At 35.8% G+C, this 21,388-nt stretch overlaps 1 protein-coding gene and 1 pseudogene across 7 annotated transcripts in view; one reads left to right on the forward strand and one right to left on the reverse strand.

Annotated features, from left to right (window-relative positions):
* ERCC6 (ERCC excision repair 6, chromatin remodeling factor) overlaps positions 1-21,388 on the reverse strand; it is a 73,435-nt gene that overhangs the window by 28,164 nt on the left and 23,883 nt on the right. For 4 of the 7 annotated variants that reach the window (XM_015593262.2, XM_006916928.3, XM_025050318.1 and 1 more), the window contains 3 exons: positions 15,444-15,572; positions 9,976-10,134; positions 2,219-2,354 (listed from right to left, as the gene is read on the reverse strand). In XM_015593262.2, the coding sequence (XP_015448748.1) occupies positions 2,219-2,354; positions 9,976-10,134; positions 15,444-15,572 (424 nt within the window). The remainder of the gene's footprint in view (positions 1-2,218; positions 2,355-9,975; positions 10,135-15,443; positions 15,573-21,388) is intronic. The other 3 variants (XM_025050317.1, XM_015593263.2, XM_015593264.2) reach the window with 3 other exon arrangements.
* Positions 19,148-19,266, forward strand: LOC112483922 (annotated as a pseudogene).

The raw sequence follows: 21,388 nt of genomic DNA on the forward strand, positions 1-21,388 counted from the left end.
TACATTTAGACAAGGGAGTCAGTGAGCTCTCCTATGGGAAAAGGAATCTCAGCTGATAAGGACAGAAGTCATACATCAGATGCTGGATTAGAGGCTAGACTGGTACTGACAGGATATTTGAAATTTAATTAAGACATATACTCTACTGCAATCTAACACACATCTGTAAGCAACAGGTGTGCATGAGATGATGACATGCACAGATCTATACATACAAACATAAAAAGCAGAGAGAACAAATACCACCTTGGTGCTTGAATCCAGAAGCCAGAGTTCTGATCTTGGAAGTGTTACTAACAAGGCCTGTGCAAAGGAATTAACACATTGCTGATACATCATCATCACAAATAGTAAAAGGATATTGGCATTAATAATAAACAAACAATAAACTGATTGTGTTCCTAAGTTGAGAGTACAGTCTGAAAGATGCAAGAGAACATCATTTTGCATAACAGCTTACATCTTTAGAGATGAGATGTTTTATAATGGAAAATAGAAGAGTTAAAGGTCAGAGTAAAAACACAAGTCATCTGCTTTTCCTCAAAATTTAAGTAAGAATATCAAGTTTAAGTCTTTGTTGAACTGTAAAGCACTGAAGAATTATGAACAATCACGTGTATGCATGTGTCTGTGTATGCAAAACAACCTCAGAAGGTGGGATCATTGTAAACAAGAGTGAAATATCTATTCTTTAATGTTTTTCCTTCTAAACAAGTTAAGAAAGCAAGCATCACCAACAGAGACATTGACCAATGTCAATCTTATTTCCATTAATGAGTCAATGAAAGTAGTTCATCAGGTTATAATTAATTAGAAGGAATGTAGGTGAGCTATATTCAGGTGAAGATGTGAAATAAATACACTCACTAGCCCAAAAGAAAATAAAATGTAAAGAGGAACATATGAAAAATTTGCCATTTAAAGACAAACATCAATTAATGAATCCTGCTACAGAATTTTGCAATACAAAACATTAAGAGATGTCAGTCAATAGACAATGGAAGTGAAAAAGTAAAACAGTGTTTACAAGGGTGATGACAGGATGGTTATAATTGATTTTGACTAGAAAATCTAAACTATTATTACCATGCTGCAAAAAAATCACTTATTTTTAATTGTAGCATTTATATTTTAACTCAGTTTGTTTTCCATTTATCATTTACAATTCAGGGCAAAGTCAGCTGGTTTAAACAACAGCTAGTATAAGAGTCCATCTCACCAAACCTGAGCTACCAAATTATAAATATTCCTGACTCACATCTATCAAAAGTTCTACATACTCATAATCATAAACAAGATGGGAATTTGGAGGAAAAGAGGTATTGGCAAAATTAAAGAAACACTGGAATTTAGTGGTTCATGTGTGTCTAACTCAGCAAGACAAACATTCACTAGTTCTTTCGTGGGGTACACAAGAGCTCACTCAAGAGCTCCAATGACTCAGGAAAGAAACTGATAATAAACTGCTACTTCTTTTCAATAAAACAACCTGCAAATCCAATGTGAAATGTATAATTATTATTTATTCAGCAAATGCTTATAGGGTGCTTGGGGTACAAAATGAGTAAGATATAGTCTCTACTCTACGGAGCTTACAGCCTAGATGGTGAGACAGAGATGAGAATAAAAAGAGCATAATACAACATATCTGCGTTACCCACAGGAGCATAGATAATGTGGCTAAAACACTGACTAAGTGAGAAATACAACTATCAAAATACAATGATTATAGTTATAGGATGATCAAGGATTCCAAGAACAAAAAACAACTTAACTAAAAAGCAAGAAATGCAAATTATAAAATTTTCCAAATGGCAAGTTGTTCTTTTGTCCATTAAACATGTTTTAAAAGCATATTAACGAATGTCTTTGCCAATTAAGGGTTATTCTATGACATTCTGTACCCACCTTCCTGTTTAAAGCTGCTACTGCCCCCAATCTAGACAGTTAACTGTTACTGTAAGCCCGTGATTTAGGGTCCCACTTATGTCCTCAGGCTGTATGTCCTGTCTGTGCCCAGTTGTTTCACTGGACAGCAAACATGTCTCCACACCACTAGGGACTGTGAATGATAAAGCCTACATTCAAAATGGTTTTCAAAATACAGAGCTCTAGATTAAATCAGAAACATTCATGTGAGAAATACATGGATCAAAAAAACAGGTACCAAAATGGAGGTCTTTAAGATAAACAAGGTACTAAAGTGTTATCATGTTACCTTTTTGCGGGTACAGGAACCACTCTCATGTAGAATTGCCACTCTGAATGGAGGCCACCACATGTGAAATTCCTTCACCCACTGATGCATCACTGTTGTTGGACAGACAATGATAGTTGGACCCAAGCCATCAAACCTGCACCCAAAATATCCAGGAAGAAAACCACAACCATGAATGACAGAATATGGATGATCAAGTGCCAAAAAACAAAAGACAAAAAACAAACAAAAACTTAACAGTTCTAAAAAGAAAACCCTAGCTATGGAAATTTATTGGTTATTTTCTTTAAAGAAAAAGCTACTGAGGTTAAAACTCAGTAAACAAAATCTCTACAATCCCATTCAATAATTAGTAAACACAGGTATTAAGAGAAAACAGCAGCTAATACATTAAAAGATACCATCTAAATAAAATTAAACAAAAATTAAATAACAAAAATACTTTTTCCTCCTCTATTCCAAATTAGTGAAGGTATTATACAGTGTGTCTTCACCTAAGTGAACAAGAGTATTTTCCATTTGTTTGAACTTTAATAGTCTACCAAGAGTTTTAACCCACAGAATTTCAACCAATCTCACAGTCCTGAGAAGTAAAGCAGGACAGAAATGCTTGGAACTTGGGCTTGGAAGGCTGGTGGGTCCAAGGCGACATGGTTACCAGGATACGGGTGATGCCTAGAAGTCAGTATTCTGAATGCTGTAGCCTGTTCTTTCACTACATTATGCTGCTCTCTTCTCCATGCGATAAAAAAAAAAGTGGAGGAGCATGACAGTTACCGTTTCTCAGGGAAAGCCCACATCAACAGAGTGCAAGCTGCTCTGTTCTTGTGGAAAGCCCCTGAGCACTACATAGCAAGTGCCTTAACAATAGTCACATGTTCACCCAGCAATCCCAAAGAACATTCATGTACCAGGATACACGCTGTAGCACTGTTTACGCTGTGGGAAAAATGGGCCTATTTTTCCTATTCCCTATTTATTTCCTATTTCTATATAAAGTTCCATAAATAAGAGAAGGGTTGAATAAACCATCCCATTCTGTAATACAGCGCAGGCTAGTAGTTAGGAGCACTGCCTAGGTCTGAATCCTAGCTCTGTACACACTAACTGTGTGATCTTGGGCACTTATTTAACCTCTCTGAACCTCACTTTCTCATCTTAAAGTAGGAATAATAGTACTGATAACATAAGAGTTATATAAAGATTAAGTCAGATGATATCTGTAAAGTGCTTATAATAGTACCATACAGTAATTATTATTAATGGTTTATTAAATAAGATGAAATACCATATAACCATTAACATTGCTTTTAAAAAATATTTAAAAACTTGGAGAAATGTTCATAATAGTCTTTCAAAAAACAAGATTATTTATGGGATCACCCCAATTCATTTACACATGGTAGCTGATAAATTGGTTATGGCCACTATCTCAACACACTTTTCTCCCCTCATTCCTGACAGAACCACAATTTTGTGCAAGTATCCTCTCTACATTCCCAGACATGTACTTGATGGGACTCTGACCACTGTCTGGCTACAGTGAAGAAGGGAAAAGCAGGGAATCCTGTCTCCTCTACACATCGTCACCCCACACCGTTCCCCTGGGGATGCTCACTAGTCCACTACGGCACCTGAGAAGACTGGCTCACTCAGTGTAAGGAAGGACTTACAGTAGTTACCCTTATCCACAGTTTTGCTTTTTGCAGTTTTAGTCTGAAAATTCCAGAAATAAACAATTCATAAATTTTAAATTGTACAGAGTATGTGATGAAATCTTGCAACATTTGGCTCCACCTTCGAATCATCCCTTTGTCCAGTATATCCACACTGTATACACTCTCTGCCCATTAATAGCCATCTGAGTTGTCAGACTGACTGTCGTGGTATCACACTGCTCGTGTTTAAGTAACCTTTATAGTGGCCTAATGCTACGTCACAATACCTACATCATTCACCTCATTTCATCTCATCATCTCACATCATCACATGAAAAAGGGTGAATACAGTACAATAAGATATTTTGAGAGACAGAGAGCACATTCACTTAACTTTCGTTACAGTATATTGCTCTCATTATCCTACATTATAGGCAATTGCTTATTGTGCCCAATTTATAAATTAAACTTTATCATACGTATGTATAGAAAAAAGTTTATATAGGATTTGGTACTATCCAAGATTTCAGGCATCCACTGGGAGTCTTGGAACGTATCCCCCTCCGATAAGGGGGTACTACTGTACATTCTAGGTTGGGGGAGAGTTTTCTCTCTTGGTCTCTGCTGCTGCATGTGAACAAGGAAAAAGTTCAATGGCTGCTGGGCAGTTGGGCTACAATCTAAGGAGATTTTATGACCAGAAGGAGAATTAGCCTTGAGAGAAAATTTAAGTACCTGGTCTCTGATGACACTGCTAAGCTAGTGATCATGCCGTGGCTAGAGGCCACCCTCTCTATTGGTTTCTAGGTGTATCACACATATTGTGAACATTTAACCCAATTTGAGGCCAGGTTTTATTTACTTGCAGTCAAAATATCTTGATATGCTGTGTCCACTGCAGATACCTGACTGAATCTACACCATCTTGCCTATCTCTTCCCTCCTGTTACAATGAAATAAATGTCTCTTCTCTTGTCTAAGATCATTTCCTTTGCCTTGCTGTTAGCTTGTACCCCACCACAGTAATGCTCCCAATATTGTAGCTGCTTCATGTGCAGTCTTGCCGGGAGTTGGGTGCCAGTCAGTACATAAGATGAATATTAAGCAAGTCAAACTAACTTTGGGAATCTCTTCACCTATACTCAGCTCGTACTATAAAAGGCAACTGAAAGGCAAGATTGGCTAAGGACACTGCAGACCTACACGGCCTATCTCTCACTTATTCTAGAGCGGTCACTGGCACTTTTTAAACTGTCATTTTCCCCTTCCCCAACTTTTTTTGGCCCAACACGGATATTGAATATCTGAAGTTAGATACACATTGCACACAGTTCCTCATGCTATTTCATTAATTACCATAGTTTCAACTACTCCCTGTACACTGATGATGCCAAATCTAGGTCTCCAACCCAGATCTTTTTCCTGAACTCCAAAGTACCATACGCTTGGATGTCTGTCAGCTGGTATCTCCACTTAGATGTCCCCATGGTACCACACATCATCGTCCTCCCATCTTGTCCTCTTCCCATGTCTCCTAATCCAGAGGAAATAACTGTCACCTATACTCCATGTGCCCAAGTTGGAGATCCAGGCCTCATCCTTGGTCTGCCCCTCCTGTTCTCCATCATATCCAACCTATTAAGTTCATGTTACATCTACTTCCTAAATCCTTCTCAAAGCCATCCTGTCTCTCCATTTACACTGTCGATACTCCAGTTCTGGCCACATCTCTTACCTGGGTTACTACACTTTCGAGCATGATCATTTCGAAAAAGCAAAATCTGAATGCTTCATCCTTTGCTTAAAAAAGCCTTTTGATGTTTGCCCACTGTTCTTGGGACATTCTAAACACCTTAACCTGGCCTATGAGACCACAGGATCTGACTACTGCTCACCTCTTTAGCCTCGCCTCTCACTGTCCCCACCCCAACACCTGCCCCTGAAGTTCAGTCCTCCTCCACCTGCCGGCACTGTCTGCAGTTGCTACAAAGTACATAACCCTGACCTCTCGCCCTTAGTCTCGTTCCTTCTTACCCGTTTATCTTAGCTACCATTTATTTCTCCTTCAGACCTCAGCTTCTTCTATAGAGTGTTCACTGTCCCTTTCTCTCTAGATGGGCTAAGGACCCTTCCTCAGTGCAAACACACTAATTGGAACCCCATAATAACCCTATCATGACACATATCACCCTTATTGTAACTGTGTGTTAGATCTTTCTTAAGCTCCTTGCAAGTTCAGATATCCTTTTCTTCAAATTACCTCAATGTCTAACCCACAAGAGGTAATTAATAAAGACTGGTTTTATTAAATTAAAACATATTATTAAAGGTTGCAAGAAAATATACTGAAATATTAAAAGAGACTATTTCTGAGTTAGGGGATCATAGGTGGTTTTTATTTTCTTGCTACACCTCAATAAATTATTCCTGAACTTAAAAAATTTATAAATTAGAGTAAATCATAGAATGCTTAAAACATTAAAAATAATCTTCTGTACAACTGAAAAATACCTTGTAGTCCTAACAGAAAAACAAGCCATAATTAAGTGAGGCTTACCCTTACTCTAATGTGACAAAATGCCTCCATCTACTTTTAAATCCTCTCAGACTCCAGCTAGTCACTGTCCATGTCCCTCTACTCCCTAGAAGGGGCTCAGACTACAGAAGCCAGAGGCTGCAAAAGGCTCTGACACTTCCCACAGAATTCCCAAGCCCTGCTCTGCTCTTTAACAAGGACTCGTCCTGTGCAGGCTTCTAAGACAATATTCCTTTCTAAAAGGATTAAATGCACCAGCTTCTTTATATTCTCCAAGGAGTACAAAAGAGAGTTATCATCAATAAGCACTTAGCAGAGATTAGGAAGCAACCAATCAAAACCTGTCTAAAATAGTTAAAAACAAATTCACTTTCGAATAAGTATAAATACATACATATACTTTTATCTGTTATATAGCATTTTTTCCCCCTTTTTATGACATGCTTTCTGCAAACTGCTACAATGGTGAGTCATACTTTGTCATGTAAGGCCAATATTTTATTCTGGCTGAACATCTATATGGCATTATTATGCCCTTTCAATTCTGCCATTTTCCCTCTAATAAAAGACTATGGAGGTTTTCACGCTGAGTGGAAATCTAGGAACAGACCTACATTGTTCCTGGACCACAGGAGAGGCAATCAAATCCATTAACAGTCGCATCAACTGAACCACCCTTTTCCAACCCTCAATACTGGTGAGAGAGCTTTAGAAATGGCTAAATGTACTAAAGTAATTAGCTTCAATGACCAACTGGCTACAATTCCTTTCATCTTTGATTATCATTGATGACCTAATGAATTTAAGACAAGCCAACAGTTCCAGGGTCAAATATTTCTTCTACCTGCAGGATGGAAATCTACTATTCATAGCCTAGAACTTACCAGGAATTACAAAGTAAAATATTTACCTTTGAACTAAGTTAACTTTTTCAGGCCATTTATATGTAATTAAGAGTTTATGAAATGACATCCAAGACTTTAAAAGTATTAACTGAAGTTTGAAAGATAAATAATTTATTTCCTCTGCATCATAAAATTGGGGAGGGGGGCTTATTATTATTATATCAATGGTAAAGTGAAAAGAAGGATAGTGTGTACATTATGAACTGGGAACACAACCAGTATAGATTTTTATTAACCTCATGTAATATGCTTCTCCCTCTTAAAAATAAACACACGCAAAACACATTAAAAAAAAAAAAAAACAATAACAACAACAACAAACCTTCTTTTACCATGACGTTTCTTCTTGGTATCTCAGAGACTTACAGAAATTTTAATAATCATGGATCTTAAAATTGCAACACTAAGACCATCTCAAATTATGACCCAAAAATCTATAGTTTGCAAGAGTTCAGAGGAAATGTACACAGCCAATGAAGCAATGCCGGCTCATAGCACTTGACTATTCAATTTCATTTGAACTTCATCTGAGTATTCGTCTATTTTTCTTCAGGACATAGAGGAAAACTCCAAGTTCACTGAGCTTCAGGGGAAGGACATGTTATAAACTTAACAGAAAAATGTTACACAATTTGCTCTGGTACATGGAAGTGGAGGGGACCAAGCTCCTCAGTACAGCTCTATTCATAAAGAGCCCAGTTGTTTGGTTGATATATAACCACATTCTGGGAAGCCACTTCTACCAAGACTATTTTAATGAAGACAATCTGGGCTACAGTCCAACATGCCACACTATTTCATTATAGAAAAGAGGATATGAGCATTGATAGTTAATTGATTACAGCTGCTGCTCATTATTAGCCCTGACTTCACTCGTAGCAGGATTGTCACTACTCAAGAGAGCATATTTTAATTTTTAGATCAAAACTACACTGCGAGGATGACTTTAGGTTTCCTAGGCCCAGAGTATTAGATTACACACAAGTTTCATGATAATAATAATAAGAAGAAAAGAGATGGGAAATAAGAAAATCCCAGAAATCATTTAAGGAAGGAAAGACAGTCCTAGAAACTATCTGGGGCATTTTGAGACATTCTCATTATGAAAAAAACCCAAGTAGAGTTATAGAGCCAAGCTAACCAAACAGCTTATTTAGAACAGAAAAAGCATTTTTACAAATGCTAAAGGACAGTCACAGAAAAGAAAACACTAAACGCCCATCTTCAATTTTGACTTTTCCCTTGGGTTAGAATGTTTCCAAGTGTTTCCAGGCAAAATGTAATAGAATTCTAATATTTGAAGAAACACCTCGACTTCAATACAACTTTCTTGTATTAACAATATCAATATTTAGTATTTGAAAATCTTCAAATGTTTTGTCCCCTTCTTACATTTATATAAATATTTCTAAAATATTCTAAAATTTTAAATACTCTTCATGAAGTGGTGATATGTTAAATTAATGAAAAAACAAGGAATAAAAACAAAGCACTGAACTCTAAATATTGGAAAAAAGTTCTTCACTCAATAGTTTATGATTCGTACTTGACTCTCTACTAAGAATTTCTCTGCCGATCAACCAGAAAGTAGCATAGGAACCTCAGTAGTCACTGGCTTCAGGCACACAGGTACCATTTTAAAGGTGTCTCCAAATCATATCTAGTGAGTGTAGAAAGTTCCTAAGGAACAATTATCTGGTAAACATCTTGCTGTTATTCATTAGAAACACCTATTGGAATCTAAAAAGCTCTCAGATTAACTGGGTTCAAGATTAAATAGTCTGCATAATTTACCTAGCATTATTTTTACCAATAGTGATTTACATAAAGAAAAATTATAGCTTAAATATGGAAACAGTCACTGTCCTGATTTCAAAATAAAGCATTTCAGTCCTATCATATTGAACTAACACAGTTTAAATGCTTTCAGAGGTTAAGTACTTTCAGAGTACTAAAGCTTTAACAGTTTAAATTGCTAAAGAGAAGAAAAATTAAAATCTAAACATAGTTTTCTATAATTTTAGTCATTCAGGCTTTGGCTTAGAATTTACATAAAAATCTTAAAGATTAGGAGAGGGAGTGGAAGGCATAGTGAACAGACAAGTAATTTCATTTAAAAAAAGCTCTATCTATAAATGTTTATGCATACTGATTATAAAAGAAATTCAGGAGAATGGCTTCTCCTAAGCTCCAACTTTCCCCATGAATAGACTTTGTATTTACTGTAATGCTCACCTGGTCTCCTGCCAGAACAAATATTTTAATATAAAATTTAATAAATGGAACTAAAAGTATTATGTCTAATTTAAAATTCCATATTGTGTAAACTATTGATATTAACATAATTGAGTTTGTAAACAATCCATTTGTAGACGCTAACCTTAGACACTGTATTGACCCAAAATATCTAGTGGGGCTCATCTGCAAAATGAAGCATCAATGCCTGGAATTCATTAAAAGTGTTACATGTTTAATTCTCCTGCCCTACAGCTCCATTGTCTCGTAAAAATTTTCCTTTGATGTCCCCCACTAAAAGAATTAAAGGAATATTGTAATTGAAATGTCATCAATAATTCACAAGACCCTCCTCCACAGCAATACATCTGATGAAATATTAATTGAGCTCCACAGACTGACAGTCTACAGAGGAGCACTTGCCTGTAATTTGAACCACGAGTCCTGATCTTGCTGTAGCTCAGACCTGCCAAGAAGGCAATTATCTGGATGGTCTTGCCCAATCCCATTTCGTCTCCCAGAATTCCTCCTGCCTGCTGGCAGTGCAATTCCCATAGCCACCTAACACCTGTCTGCTGGTACCTACAACAACAAATACCAACAAGAAAAAGAAAATGGCAAACGGTGGATAAAACAGATCATAACAGAAAGTACTTATGAATTAATCATTTGGTTTGGTTCTAGTACCAGTCAGAGAAACATGCCGGATGTGTGTTTTACATGAGTATTATATTTATAAAGTCATACATTTTTGATTATCTAGGCATAAAAATCACAATTTTTTTTTTTTTTTACAGAATGTTAACACATTTCTAATTAAACTGATAGATGGGGTAATTAGGGACTATTTCATTTCTTTTTCAACATTAAAAACAGCTTGGTAAACAAGCATAAACTTATTATCTTTTATTTAGTGTCTTTCTGGAAAAAAATCTCAAATATTTTGTTTTTTAAGTTCCAATAATTTCTCTATTAAAAAGGGGGCATGAATAGCATCAAAAAGCAGGACAGAGAATACCACCACTTATAGCATATACTGTTGAAAAGTCATTTGATAATCATATTGTCTTTTTATAGAAAAAATTAAATTATATTTTAAGGCCCTAAACAGTTCTGAATAATAGGGCTGCTCACAAAATTAGCACATAACAGATGATTCTGCCATATTATTAACAGATGCAAAAAAGTAGTTTAAAGACTCAACAATATAAAGGGCTTTTTAATATTTTAAAGAAGAACTTGATTCAGGGATTTTTCATAGATACAAAAATATCAGAATTATTAAAATTTTAAATAAATGGTACAGGTCAAAGAGAAATAACATAGTACCCTCTACAAAAAAAAAAAAAAAGAAGTTGGCATTTTCCTTTCTCCATCAATGGCATGTTTAATCTATAATCTAAAAATGAAGTTTTAAAAGGGAGTAATACAAAAAGAATTTTTGAGAGTGAAATAAAGATTTAACATCATTGAATGGTATAAAGATTATATGCCAATATAAAAAAAAAATCTAAAGCAGAAAACACTTAAGATAAAAGACAACGAAATCAAAGGATTTTTTTTTTTTTTCCAAAGAAAATACCAAGACTCATGATCCTCCCACCTTAAAAACAAAGTGGTTATGGTTTTATTGCCCAAATGTTTACCATCTATTTGGTACATGGTATTTCTAACCTAAAATCTCATTATGAAGTTCAGTCCTTGTTGAACTAGTTTTATTTAATCTTTTCTCAATAAATGTCATAATTAACTTTCCCCAGTATTTTGCAATCAATTCCAAAAGTCTAACTCTAGCTGTTGCATTATTATCTACCATATAAAAAAAACTTTGAGAATTTTGCTGCTTACTAAGCTTGCTAATAATAATATACACTTTGAATACAAACACTAGACAAGATGATTAAAATTCAAAATACAGTAAGTATAGTAGAAAGATCATTTAATTTGAGAAGAAGAAAAGGTTCTATTAACACGTGGTATATGACCAGAGAATAAAGGCTACCACTTAAGAAGCCTACTGCCAGGGAGGCACCAGGCCAGGCAGTTTGGATACAGCCTCAAAACCACCTTGCAGGGAGATGATCAGCCCATCTGGTAGTTAGAAAATACAGGCACAGAGAGGTTAAGTAATTTGCCAAGGGTCACACTGCTAGAAAAAAATAACCAAAAGTGAAATCCAGAACCTCTGATTCCAAACCACTTTAGAGATAATCCTGACCAATGGTGAAGATTGGAAGAACTACTCAGGGGGTTATTTTGCTCCCTAGAAGACATCGGGCAATACCTACTGTTGTTACAACTGGGAAAAGTACTATTGTCATCTAGTGGTAGAGGCCAGAGATGCTAATCAACATCCCACAATGCACAGGAATAGTCCCTACAACGAAGAATAATCCAGCCCAAAATATCAGTTGGGCTGAAGATGAGAAATCCAGATGTAAAATCAAAGCTGGTTCTGAACTGGCTACACTAGACTAATCTCAGCTTTGGAAAAAGACGTATTCGAAAAACTCTCCAAAAAATGATGTATGGTAGTCTCCCCTTATCAGTAGTTTCGCTTTCCGCAGTTTCAATTACTTGCAGTCAACCACAGTCTGAAAATATTCAATGGAAAGTCCCAGATATAAACAATCTATAAATTTTAAATTGCACATCATATTCTGAGTAGTGTGATGAAATTTTGAGCCTTCCTAGTCCGTCTTACCTAGGATGTGGATCATCCCTTTGTCCAGCGTATCCACACTGTATACACTCCCTACCTTTTACTCAGTAGTTCTCTCAGTTATCAAATTCACTGTATTACAGTACTTGTGTTCAAATAACCCTTCCTTTACTCAAAAATGGCCCCAAAGCACAAGAGTACTCATGCTGGCAATTCAAATATGTCAAAGAGAAGCAGTATGTGTTTCCCTTAAATAAGAAAGTGAAAGTTTGGTACCATCCATGGTTTCAGGCATCTACTGGGGGTCCCGGAATATATCCCCCTAGGATAAGGGAGGACTACTGTACAGTTTCCAGAATTGCTAAATTTTAGTTAGTGGACCTCGTTTTACTGAAGTACAGAACAACTCTGGAAACAGATCCTCTGGAAAGAGCAGGGACCAAAAGTTCCCAAAGTTCATTTAGTATTTAACTACTCTGCACTGCCTCCATCCAACACCTCTCTTTGTTTGGGGCCAATCAACGTAAAGTGAGAAGAATCTGGAGAGGAGCAATGGAGAAATTATGAAAGAAATAAGAAATGGTGACCAGTATGGTATCCCAAAAGGAATTTGGGAGGGAGTTAAGATATCTGAATTCTATGTAACCCAGGAGAGGCAGTAACAGTGTGCTAGGTGTTAACTTGTCTAGAAATGTAATCTCCAAGGGTGCTCAAATTGCATATGATTATGTGTTTATAAGATGATGATTAACCTGAAGAAATGACTTAAGAAAAAATATCTACTAGGCAGCCTCTTAAGTAACATCACTACATGGAAATCTCCCCAAACAACTGGGGACATTGTACAAAGATAGCAAAAAGAGGCTCTTTCTTTCCATAAAGGCCCTCGGACTGCACCAGCACACTGGCTGGTAGGCTGGATGAGGATTTAGGGAGCCTAGGTTCTAGTCCAGCAGTGCCACTAACTGACAAGTTTTGTTGCCTTAATTTCCTAATAATAAACACTAAAACAATTATATACTTTAAACGAAAGCAGGTTATTGAATTCAGTTTTCAAAACCTTTGAAAAGCATATAAAAATTATTCTTTAGGAAAATTTAAAGATTTTTATAAACTTGTATAATATTAAAGAAATCAGTATACTTTGCTTTCCCCTTGAGACTAAAGCATCACAAAATAACCACAGATAATTGGTATATCTTGGCATTGTCACACTAACCCAAGACTGCATTTACTAGTGTGGCTAAAAGTAAGGTCAAAGGAGTGAACTCTGTCATTTGATTGCTAAATTATACAGATGAATGCATTTGCTGGGCATACTTTCAAAAGGGAATTTTAAAAGTTAAACATGATCTTGTAGAAAATAGCACTTAAATGGATAATTGTACCTTCTGACTCCCTTGTGTACAACAATATCCTGTTAATTTAATTCCACAGAGTGCGGTAAATATAGTAAAAAATATAACTACAGCTTAAAATTAAATTGGCCTGGCAAAAACTTAATCATAAAAGAAAAATGGAGACTATCAATCCTATTATTTACATATATATAGTAGAAGAAAAGAAACATAAGTTTTATAACATTTATGAAATGTTTAAAATCCAATTTTTGAGAGATAAAAGATGAAAACAAAATACTTTCCAGGAATGTGCGATTAAGATAAATTAAAAAAAAAAAAATGTGTTTACATTAACTACAATAAGGTTAATAGTCAATACACTGAATCATATATACTTTTAGTAAGCAAAGTCTGGTTGTAACTGTGAAAGTTCTTTGCTAGAAAATCTCACATTTAAAAAAAAATATACATTCAACTTGAGTCTTGAGGATATTTGCCAAATCACTTATTACACATGTAGAAGTATCCTGTTTTTGATAAATCAATTTAATCTATAATTTGGGTATTGCTTTTGCTAGTACAACACTGATATTATTTTGCCTGTTTCTTAATAAGCAATCACTTTAGAGAAGATTAAAAGAGTTGCCAATAAATGTTGTCTTTATTTACCTTTTCGTAGTTAATTTTCATTTGGGAAAAGCAATAAACAAAAGAGCCACCACTCCGAACTATAAAATATCTACAAAAATTACTGGAGAGATTCAGATATGAATTTCTTTACAGTTCCTCTGTCCAGTTATGGCAACCCAATCAAGATTTAGCTTTCCTATATGTTTAGGACTTAGCTTTCCTGTATGTTTAGTGGAATAAAATAACTACTCCCTGACCTTTTCCCCCCAACTCTGAGAAAAATTAAAACTAGTATAAAAGCTCTTTGAGAGGAAATATAAAAAACATGCTATTTTTAAATAGACTTCTTGTGCAAGTTTAAGGCATGCCAACAGCTGAATCTATGAAGGAGATTAAACATAACCATCTCAAAGAAATTTGCATCCTGCACTCAAGTGATGGTATGAGAGACAAAAAGAAGTTATTTAATGGTTTAACTTCCTATACGCATTGAGGAAGCCTCCCTAAAGTACCTTGTTAAGTAAGTCCCAGGAGTGATGAGATTGAAAATGTGCCTCAGTATTTACATTCATCATGGGAGACTTGCCTGGGCCTTGTAGGCTAATAGGCATACATCTATCACACAGTATCTGGTTATCTATAACATTGGGCCACCTCACATATGAAACAAAGTCAGTTTCAAATAGCAGCTTAATCCTGAAGGTGTTTGCCTATATCTTCTCTTTTGATATTAGAACAACATCTGCATAAAATATTCAGATGCACATTTGGTCGGCTCAAAGTATTATACTCTTAGGTATAACACAGGGCACTCAGAAAATAATCTCGACAGTTTTTTATTTTCACAAAGAAGTAAAGAAAAACTCCTCAATATTGATTTTAATATACAACTTTTCTTAACCTAAAAAATGAGAAGTTTGGTTCCTTGAAATTATTAAGAACAAAAAAAAAACTCAATGTAGATGGCTTTTAAATGTGTTGCTTTTAGTCTGCTGAGACAGGTCTATTATAGATTCACCAATTTACAAATATACCCAATGCACATTTTAGTCAATTTATTATCATCTAATTTTAATGAACAGCGTGTGGCTAAAATTTTATTTGACAGTATCTGTATTTGCAATAAATTGCTGCAAGTACCTTAAGGGTCCACAGGTAACTACTGTGTAATTCCTAAAATATTAATTTGTACACAATGGCTTGATGATAGATATAAAGGAAAGAACACAGATATAAAGGAAAGAATACATGGCACGTACTTAAAGAGCTTTTTGAACAGAAAACCTGGAATTTTAAAACCTTCATTAAATTCAGCATCACTTTCCTCAGAATCATCTTCAAGCTTCAGACACTTCTCTTTGTCCTGCAGTCTCAGTTTATTCCATCTCCTACCATGAAAATAAAAATCATATTTCTATTATTTTGGTTACAAGACAGATTAAAATAGAAAGTTCTAGATGATGCACAGGAAAAAACAGGCAAATTAGAATGGTCTTTCAGCTTTCTGCTGTCAACATTACCCAAAACACTGATATTCAAAGAAGAAAAACAATTCTCTTTTCCTTCTTTTTCATTTCAGTTGTTCTTATTTGAATTATTATAGCTGTGCTAGAAATATTTTTGTAAGGCCCCATTTCATTATCAAAACTACTTGCTTCTCTTCTGGCATGCCCTAAGGAAAATTTTCTCTGCTAAGTTTCTAAGATATATGAACTTAATTCTAGAAAAGATTCAATGAAAATTTCAATATAACTAAGTATCTCCAAAATGGCAATATAACAAAAAATATATCTTATTTATAATTACTATTTCTGTGCTAAAGATATGATAGTCATAGTATAAACAGCACAGTATCTTGAACACAAAGCAAATTTTTTGTCAAAATTACTATATATTAGATTCACATATTGATAACTTAATTGGGGGGGGAGGGCATCAACAACATAAAAGCAGTGATAATTATATCAGTGAGAAAAAAATGTATTCACTAAATAAAACCTGTTATAAATTTAATAATATGATGCTTTTTCAGATACAAAATAAAATATACATTTATATTTCTGAAGGCTTATGTCACAAATGTATAACAGAAAAAAAGTCTAAAGATCTGAAAGTCTTAGTAATACACCAAGGTTGTTGGAAAGGTAGAGCCATTTAGTCAGACTAATTCTGCATCTATATAACTATAATAGACACTGGTGTCATGAGTTTAAAAAAAAAAAAAAAGAAAAAAGTCAATAGCCTTATATTCTATTCACTTCCAAAATAAAAGGATGACTTTTTTCAGTGTGCATGCTGAATTTCACAAAATGGTGGAAACACCTTTGAAATACAAGCTCAAAAGAAGGGAATGAGAACAGCAATATATAAGAAGGCATTTATCTGCCACTCATTATGCAAGAATAGTAATGTGTGAGAGAAAGCAAAGGAGAAAATGGAAGGATAATATTGCACACACTGCCTAGTTAGAGGAATGGTATGTTTTCCAGTATCAATTACCGAAGCAGCACAGAGGCCAAACACAGAGTGACAGGCAACTCCATCCAAGGAGCTGATGGAGGACCTTGAAGCACATCTTCTGATAAATTCTTGCCTTGCTAAAAATTTCAACTCTTCAAAGTAACAAAATGAAGAGTTAGCTGAAGTTTAATCATAACCAGTAAGGAAGAACTAGTTGGTGACTTGAAACTGCTTCTCAGTGTACTAAAAGAACCTATAAATAAGCACTGTTGGTAATTTCCAGAGGATGGCAAATGGAAGAGGCAGAATAGGGCCAAATCTAAAGGAAATAGCTATCATATAACTATAAGGTTTAATATGTGATAGTCTTTTTATGTAAAAAAAGTAATGACCTTTTTGTGTTTAACTTCTAAAGGCAATCTCTTCCTCTTTTTTTATTTTTCTTCCTTAAAAATCATCTCCATGCAATTGACGAAATGAGGTACCTCTAGGTGGCTGTAACAGTCTTTGCTATTCTTCTGAGTTTCCAACTACCTACAAATTTAGTTACGTGCAATAGCATACAGCAAAAGTTCTCAACCAGGGGCAAACTGGCCATCTTCTATTCTCCCTCACCCCTACCCCAGGGTAATCTGACAACGTCATAACATAATTGATTGTTATAACTGCTGGGGGAGGGGAGATATACTACTAGTATCTAGCAGGTGAAGGCCAGGGTTGCTGCTAAGCATCCTATCATGTACAAGACAGTCCTCCATAATAAAATGTTATCTGGTCTCAAATGTCAATAATGCCAAGGCTGAGAAACACTGGCATATAAGTATCCCTAACTACTAAAACTTAGAAATCAAAATGATGTATACACATTTTCCTGATGTGTGCATATGTATGTATATGTGTATGTGTACACATATACGTATCTGAATTCTTGCTACTATCTGAAATTTAGCAAGCAAGAAATTTCAGATGAGAAATTCCTCAATATCCAAACTCTTACTATGAAGAGCTCAGAACCAAACATCTGTATAACAAAAGATACCTGTATTTAGCGTATCTGTGGACAATAAAAATTTGAGAAAAATAAAAAAACTAGCACAGCCACTTAAAAATACTTCATTTTGCAACTACTCAAAGATAAGATTACAGGAAGAAAAACAAAACCACCAGAAGATTCTGGCTTTTGAAGTTTGGCACAACAGGTCATTAAATATTTTACATATGACAGGATCACATACTAAACTTCATTGACAGATAGTAGCTATTTCCTTAGACTTAGCCAGTAAATCCTTGCGGCTGTTAAATTTCCCACCGCATCGCTGCATCAACAGGGTTTCGGCTTCTTCCTTCTCCCTTCCTCCCTCCTAAAATAAACAGGCATCATGTCACCACAGAACACACAGCATCTAGGAAACCACATAAGCCACTACATAAATGATTGCATTTCAGTGTCTTCCGCTTCATAAAGAAAGATGAAAAAGACAAACATTTATTCAGTTTGGCTAAAGGATGACTAACAGTGGTGGGGAAAAATCATTATCGCCTACAAGTATTTTTATCATTGTGAAGACAAATCATCCCAGTACATATTAAAGACGGAAAATACCAGTTATAAAACCTGCATATGTGTCTCAGGCTAAGAGATTGCTCTGGTATACAAAGCAGCAATTCCTCACATGACTTGTAGCAAAAATAGACCTGACCATCTAACTAGTGCCCACTTAAGCAGAGCAGCACTGAGTGTTGACTGACAAGAACAACGTGGCACACTGGGGAGGTGAAGGAAAGCCAGATTCATTTGAATTCTGAGAGAAAAAGTTGCCTTTCCCATCCTAGATGCCATCAAGGGTCTTATGCTCTATTTAGGCTGCTTGTCCTACAGCCTGACAGGCTGGGCGATCCATTTTGCCAGCAGATATAAAGGGGGATTCTATGCTATGAATAAACTGGGTTTGACATATGTAAGCACAGCCCAAGCATAAAAGCCTGGACTCAAGTGGTGTGGAATCAAATCCTGACTGCCATTTATTAGCTCCTTAACCCAAGGCAAGTAATTTAACCTCTTTAGCATGTAAGTTTCCTCAACTGTGAGATAGGGAGAACAACAGCATATACTTAACTGGATTTTGGGAAGGATTAAATGAGGTGTCACCTGTAAAGCTCTTTTTAGCACGAACCTAGAATAAGTGCTAAATTGATTAATGTACTATAAATAATCCTACCTATATGTGTGAAATCCTCACACAATCCTGAGGCAGGAACTATTACTGTGTTCACTTACAGAGGAGGAAAAGAAGGCAATAGATAGTCTAGTAAAATTGCACGTGAAAATGCAATGCACCACAAAGTTTGACAGAACTCTCTGAACATGTATATTTGAACAAAAACTAGGATAGTTTATCAAATGAATGCTCAGTAAATTATTACAAATAGCATGATCACCATGAATAAAGACACCTAGCCATCAGAAGGTATCTGCTGAAATATCTCAACTAAAAAAATTCTAGTCTACGGCCATGCTACCTTGAACAAGCCCAATCCTGTCTGATCTAGGAAGCTAAGCAGGGTCGGGCCTGGTTAGTACTTGGATGAGAGACCACCTAGCAAGACCAGGTGCTGCAGGCGTAAAAAATTTAAAAAAAGGGATTGTAAACTGACAAGGTCCTTGCAATCTGTGAGGTCAACCAAGGGTTGCCTCACTTAAAAAAAAAAAAAAAAAGTTAAAAAAAATTCTAATAGATTTGTAAACAATAAACTGTCCTGAAGTATGGCTTTTATACAATGTAACAAAAAAAATAGACACAGAATGACTTAAAATTGGTTGTGGGCAGGAAAAAATAAGATCTGGGCCCAAGGGATCTGAAATTGTAAAAGTCAGAAATGGCTCCAAAATGCCTAAATTTTGTTATTTCAACAAATAAGCTAGATAACTAATTTTAAAAGTAGAAGAAGGCAGTAAGTAATCCAATATTTACATTTTTGGAAAAGAAATTTTTCCTGTTTTCTATCCTCTCATTTTTAAAAATCCACACATGTAATAGTCACAGCTGCAGCCACATAAAACCAAGCAGGCATGGAGTTTCTGGCAGTGTCTCTAACTCTTCACACAACTACCATAGCCTGCTGTTGACTCTACTGGCAGCCACTTAGAAGAGAACCTAGTAATAAACATAAACTTTAATTCCAATCAGATGCAGGCAGAGAAAACACTCCCTGGCTCCTCTACATTCATGCAGGAATGAGAACCTGGCCCAGGCTGTAGAGCCTGGGGTTGATATTACAGTAATGATCTACCAGAAGCAACTGGGACTCAGAACCAGACTGCTAGCAACACGGCACAATATAACCAGTTGAACTGCACCAGGTACAACACTTCCTCCAGTTGTAACCTATTGGAGTACCTTATCAATGGAATCCTAACAATACACCTGAGATCTAGTTGCCACCATTTAATCTGTTTAATTAAATTTAATTAAATCAACAGCCACTAGTTCATTTATTTTCAAAACAGAATTTCAAGCATGTCGAGTATGTTCAACATACATAAGTGGAAAAACACAGCTAGCTGCCCTGTATGTCATATCTTGTGGCTTCTTCCTCTCTAGGAAAAAAAACCCTCTCACCAACATATACACATCCACACGTTCCATGAATCTCTGAGACCCCCACCCAAGCAGTGCTTTGAGAGAAGGAAGCCTTCTTGATAAGCCAGTTAGACATATTGTCCTCTAGGTGCCTTCCCAACCCCATGGCACCTCAGGCACACCTGATGTCTCTACTAGAACACTCATCAAGTGTTAGCGTCTTTTGAAATCTGTATCTGTCTCTCTCGGAACTGGGAGCCACTTGAGATTAGAGACTCTCTTGTCATTTATATATCCCTAGAGACTAGTATAATGCCCATTTCACCACAGACACTCAATAAATGGTGAATGAATGAATGAATGAGGTTCTGATTTGAGCTAAGGACAAGTAGAACATCAGCAACTGAGAAGCATGGCTTGAAAATGGTCAAAGTGGGTCATTTGGAAATGGGTTCAAGAACTTTCTACTCTATCTCATTTACAGCCTACTTCCTGCTATATTTCCCACTCCTCCTACAGATACAACTTTGAGGTACTACTGGCTATGTCCACTGGAGAAACACGGTTAAGGTTAACTACAAAGAATCTGCCATGGCAAAGGGCAAATACAAAGTCGCAGAAATTCTTAATTTCGATTTTTATAAAAAAAAAAATTTTTATGTCGAATATAAAAATTCTGTAAGTTATTTTCAAGTTCTGAATTCTGTTTTTTTGGTGGTTTCCCAGTGGATTCACTTTACAACTGGGTTCTGCATATCGGCTGATGGGAAGAATCAGAAGCCCTGATTTTGGGTCCAAGCTTCCTTAGGACCAGGTGGGAAAGGCTGGGCAAAAAGATTAAACTTTTTATGAAAGAATGAGTCTTCTGACAGAGGAAGAAAGAAGTTTAACTAGCCCTGAAGTATATTTACATTAGCAGAAAGGAAATGTTTTTGATGTTCCCACCTTCATCTTCTTTAATCATACATGTAATTGTCACAGCTGCAACCAAATAAAATGAAGTGAGTGTATTACTCACTGGGGGTTTTTCTAACCCCTACAGTCAGTCCCTCAGTCGCCAGTGGCAGCCACTAGAGCATCCAGTAAAAAATTCAGATTTAAGATAGCCACTGAGAAGTGAAAACTGGTTGTAGGCAGAAAGCTGTTATTACAGGTCTGTAACT

This window comes from Pteropus alecto, unplaced genomic scaffold (genome assembly GCF_000325575.1).
Source record: "Pteropus alecto unplaced genomic scaffold, ASM32557v1 scaffold287, whole genome shotgun sequence".
NCBI classification, from domain to species: Eukaryota; Metazoa; Chordata; class Mammalia; order Chiroptera; family Pteropodidae; genus Pteropus; species Pteropus alecto.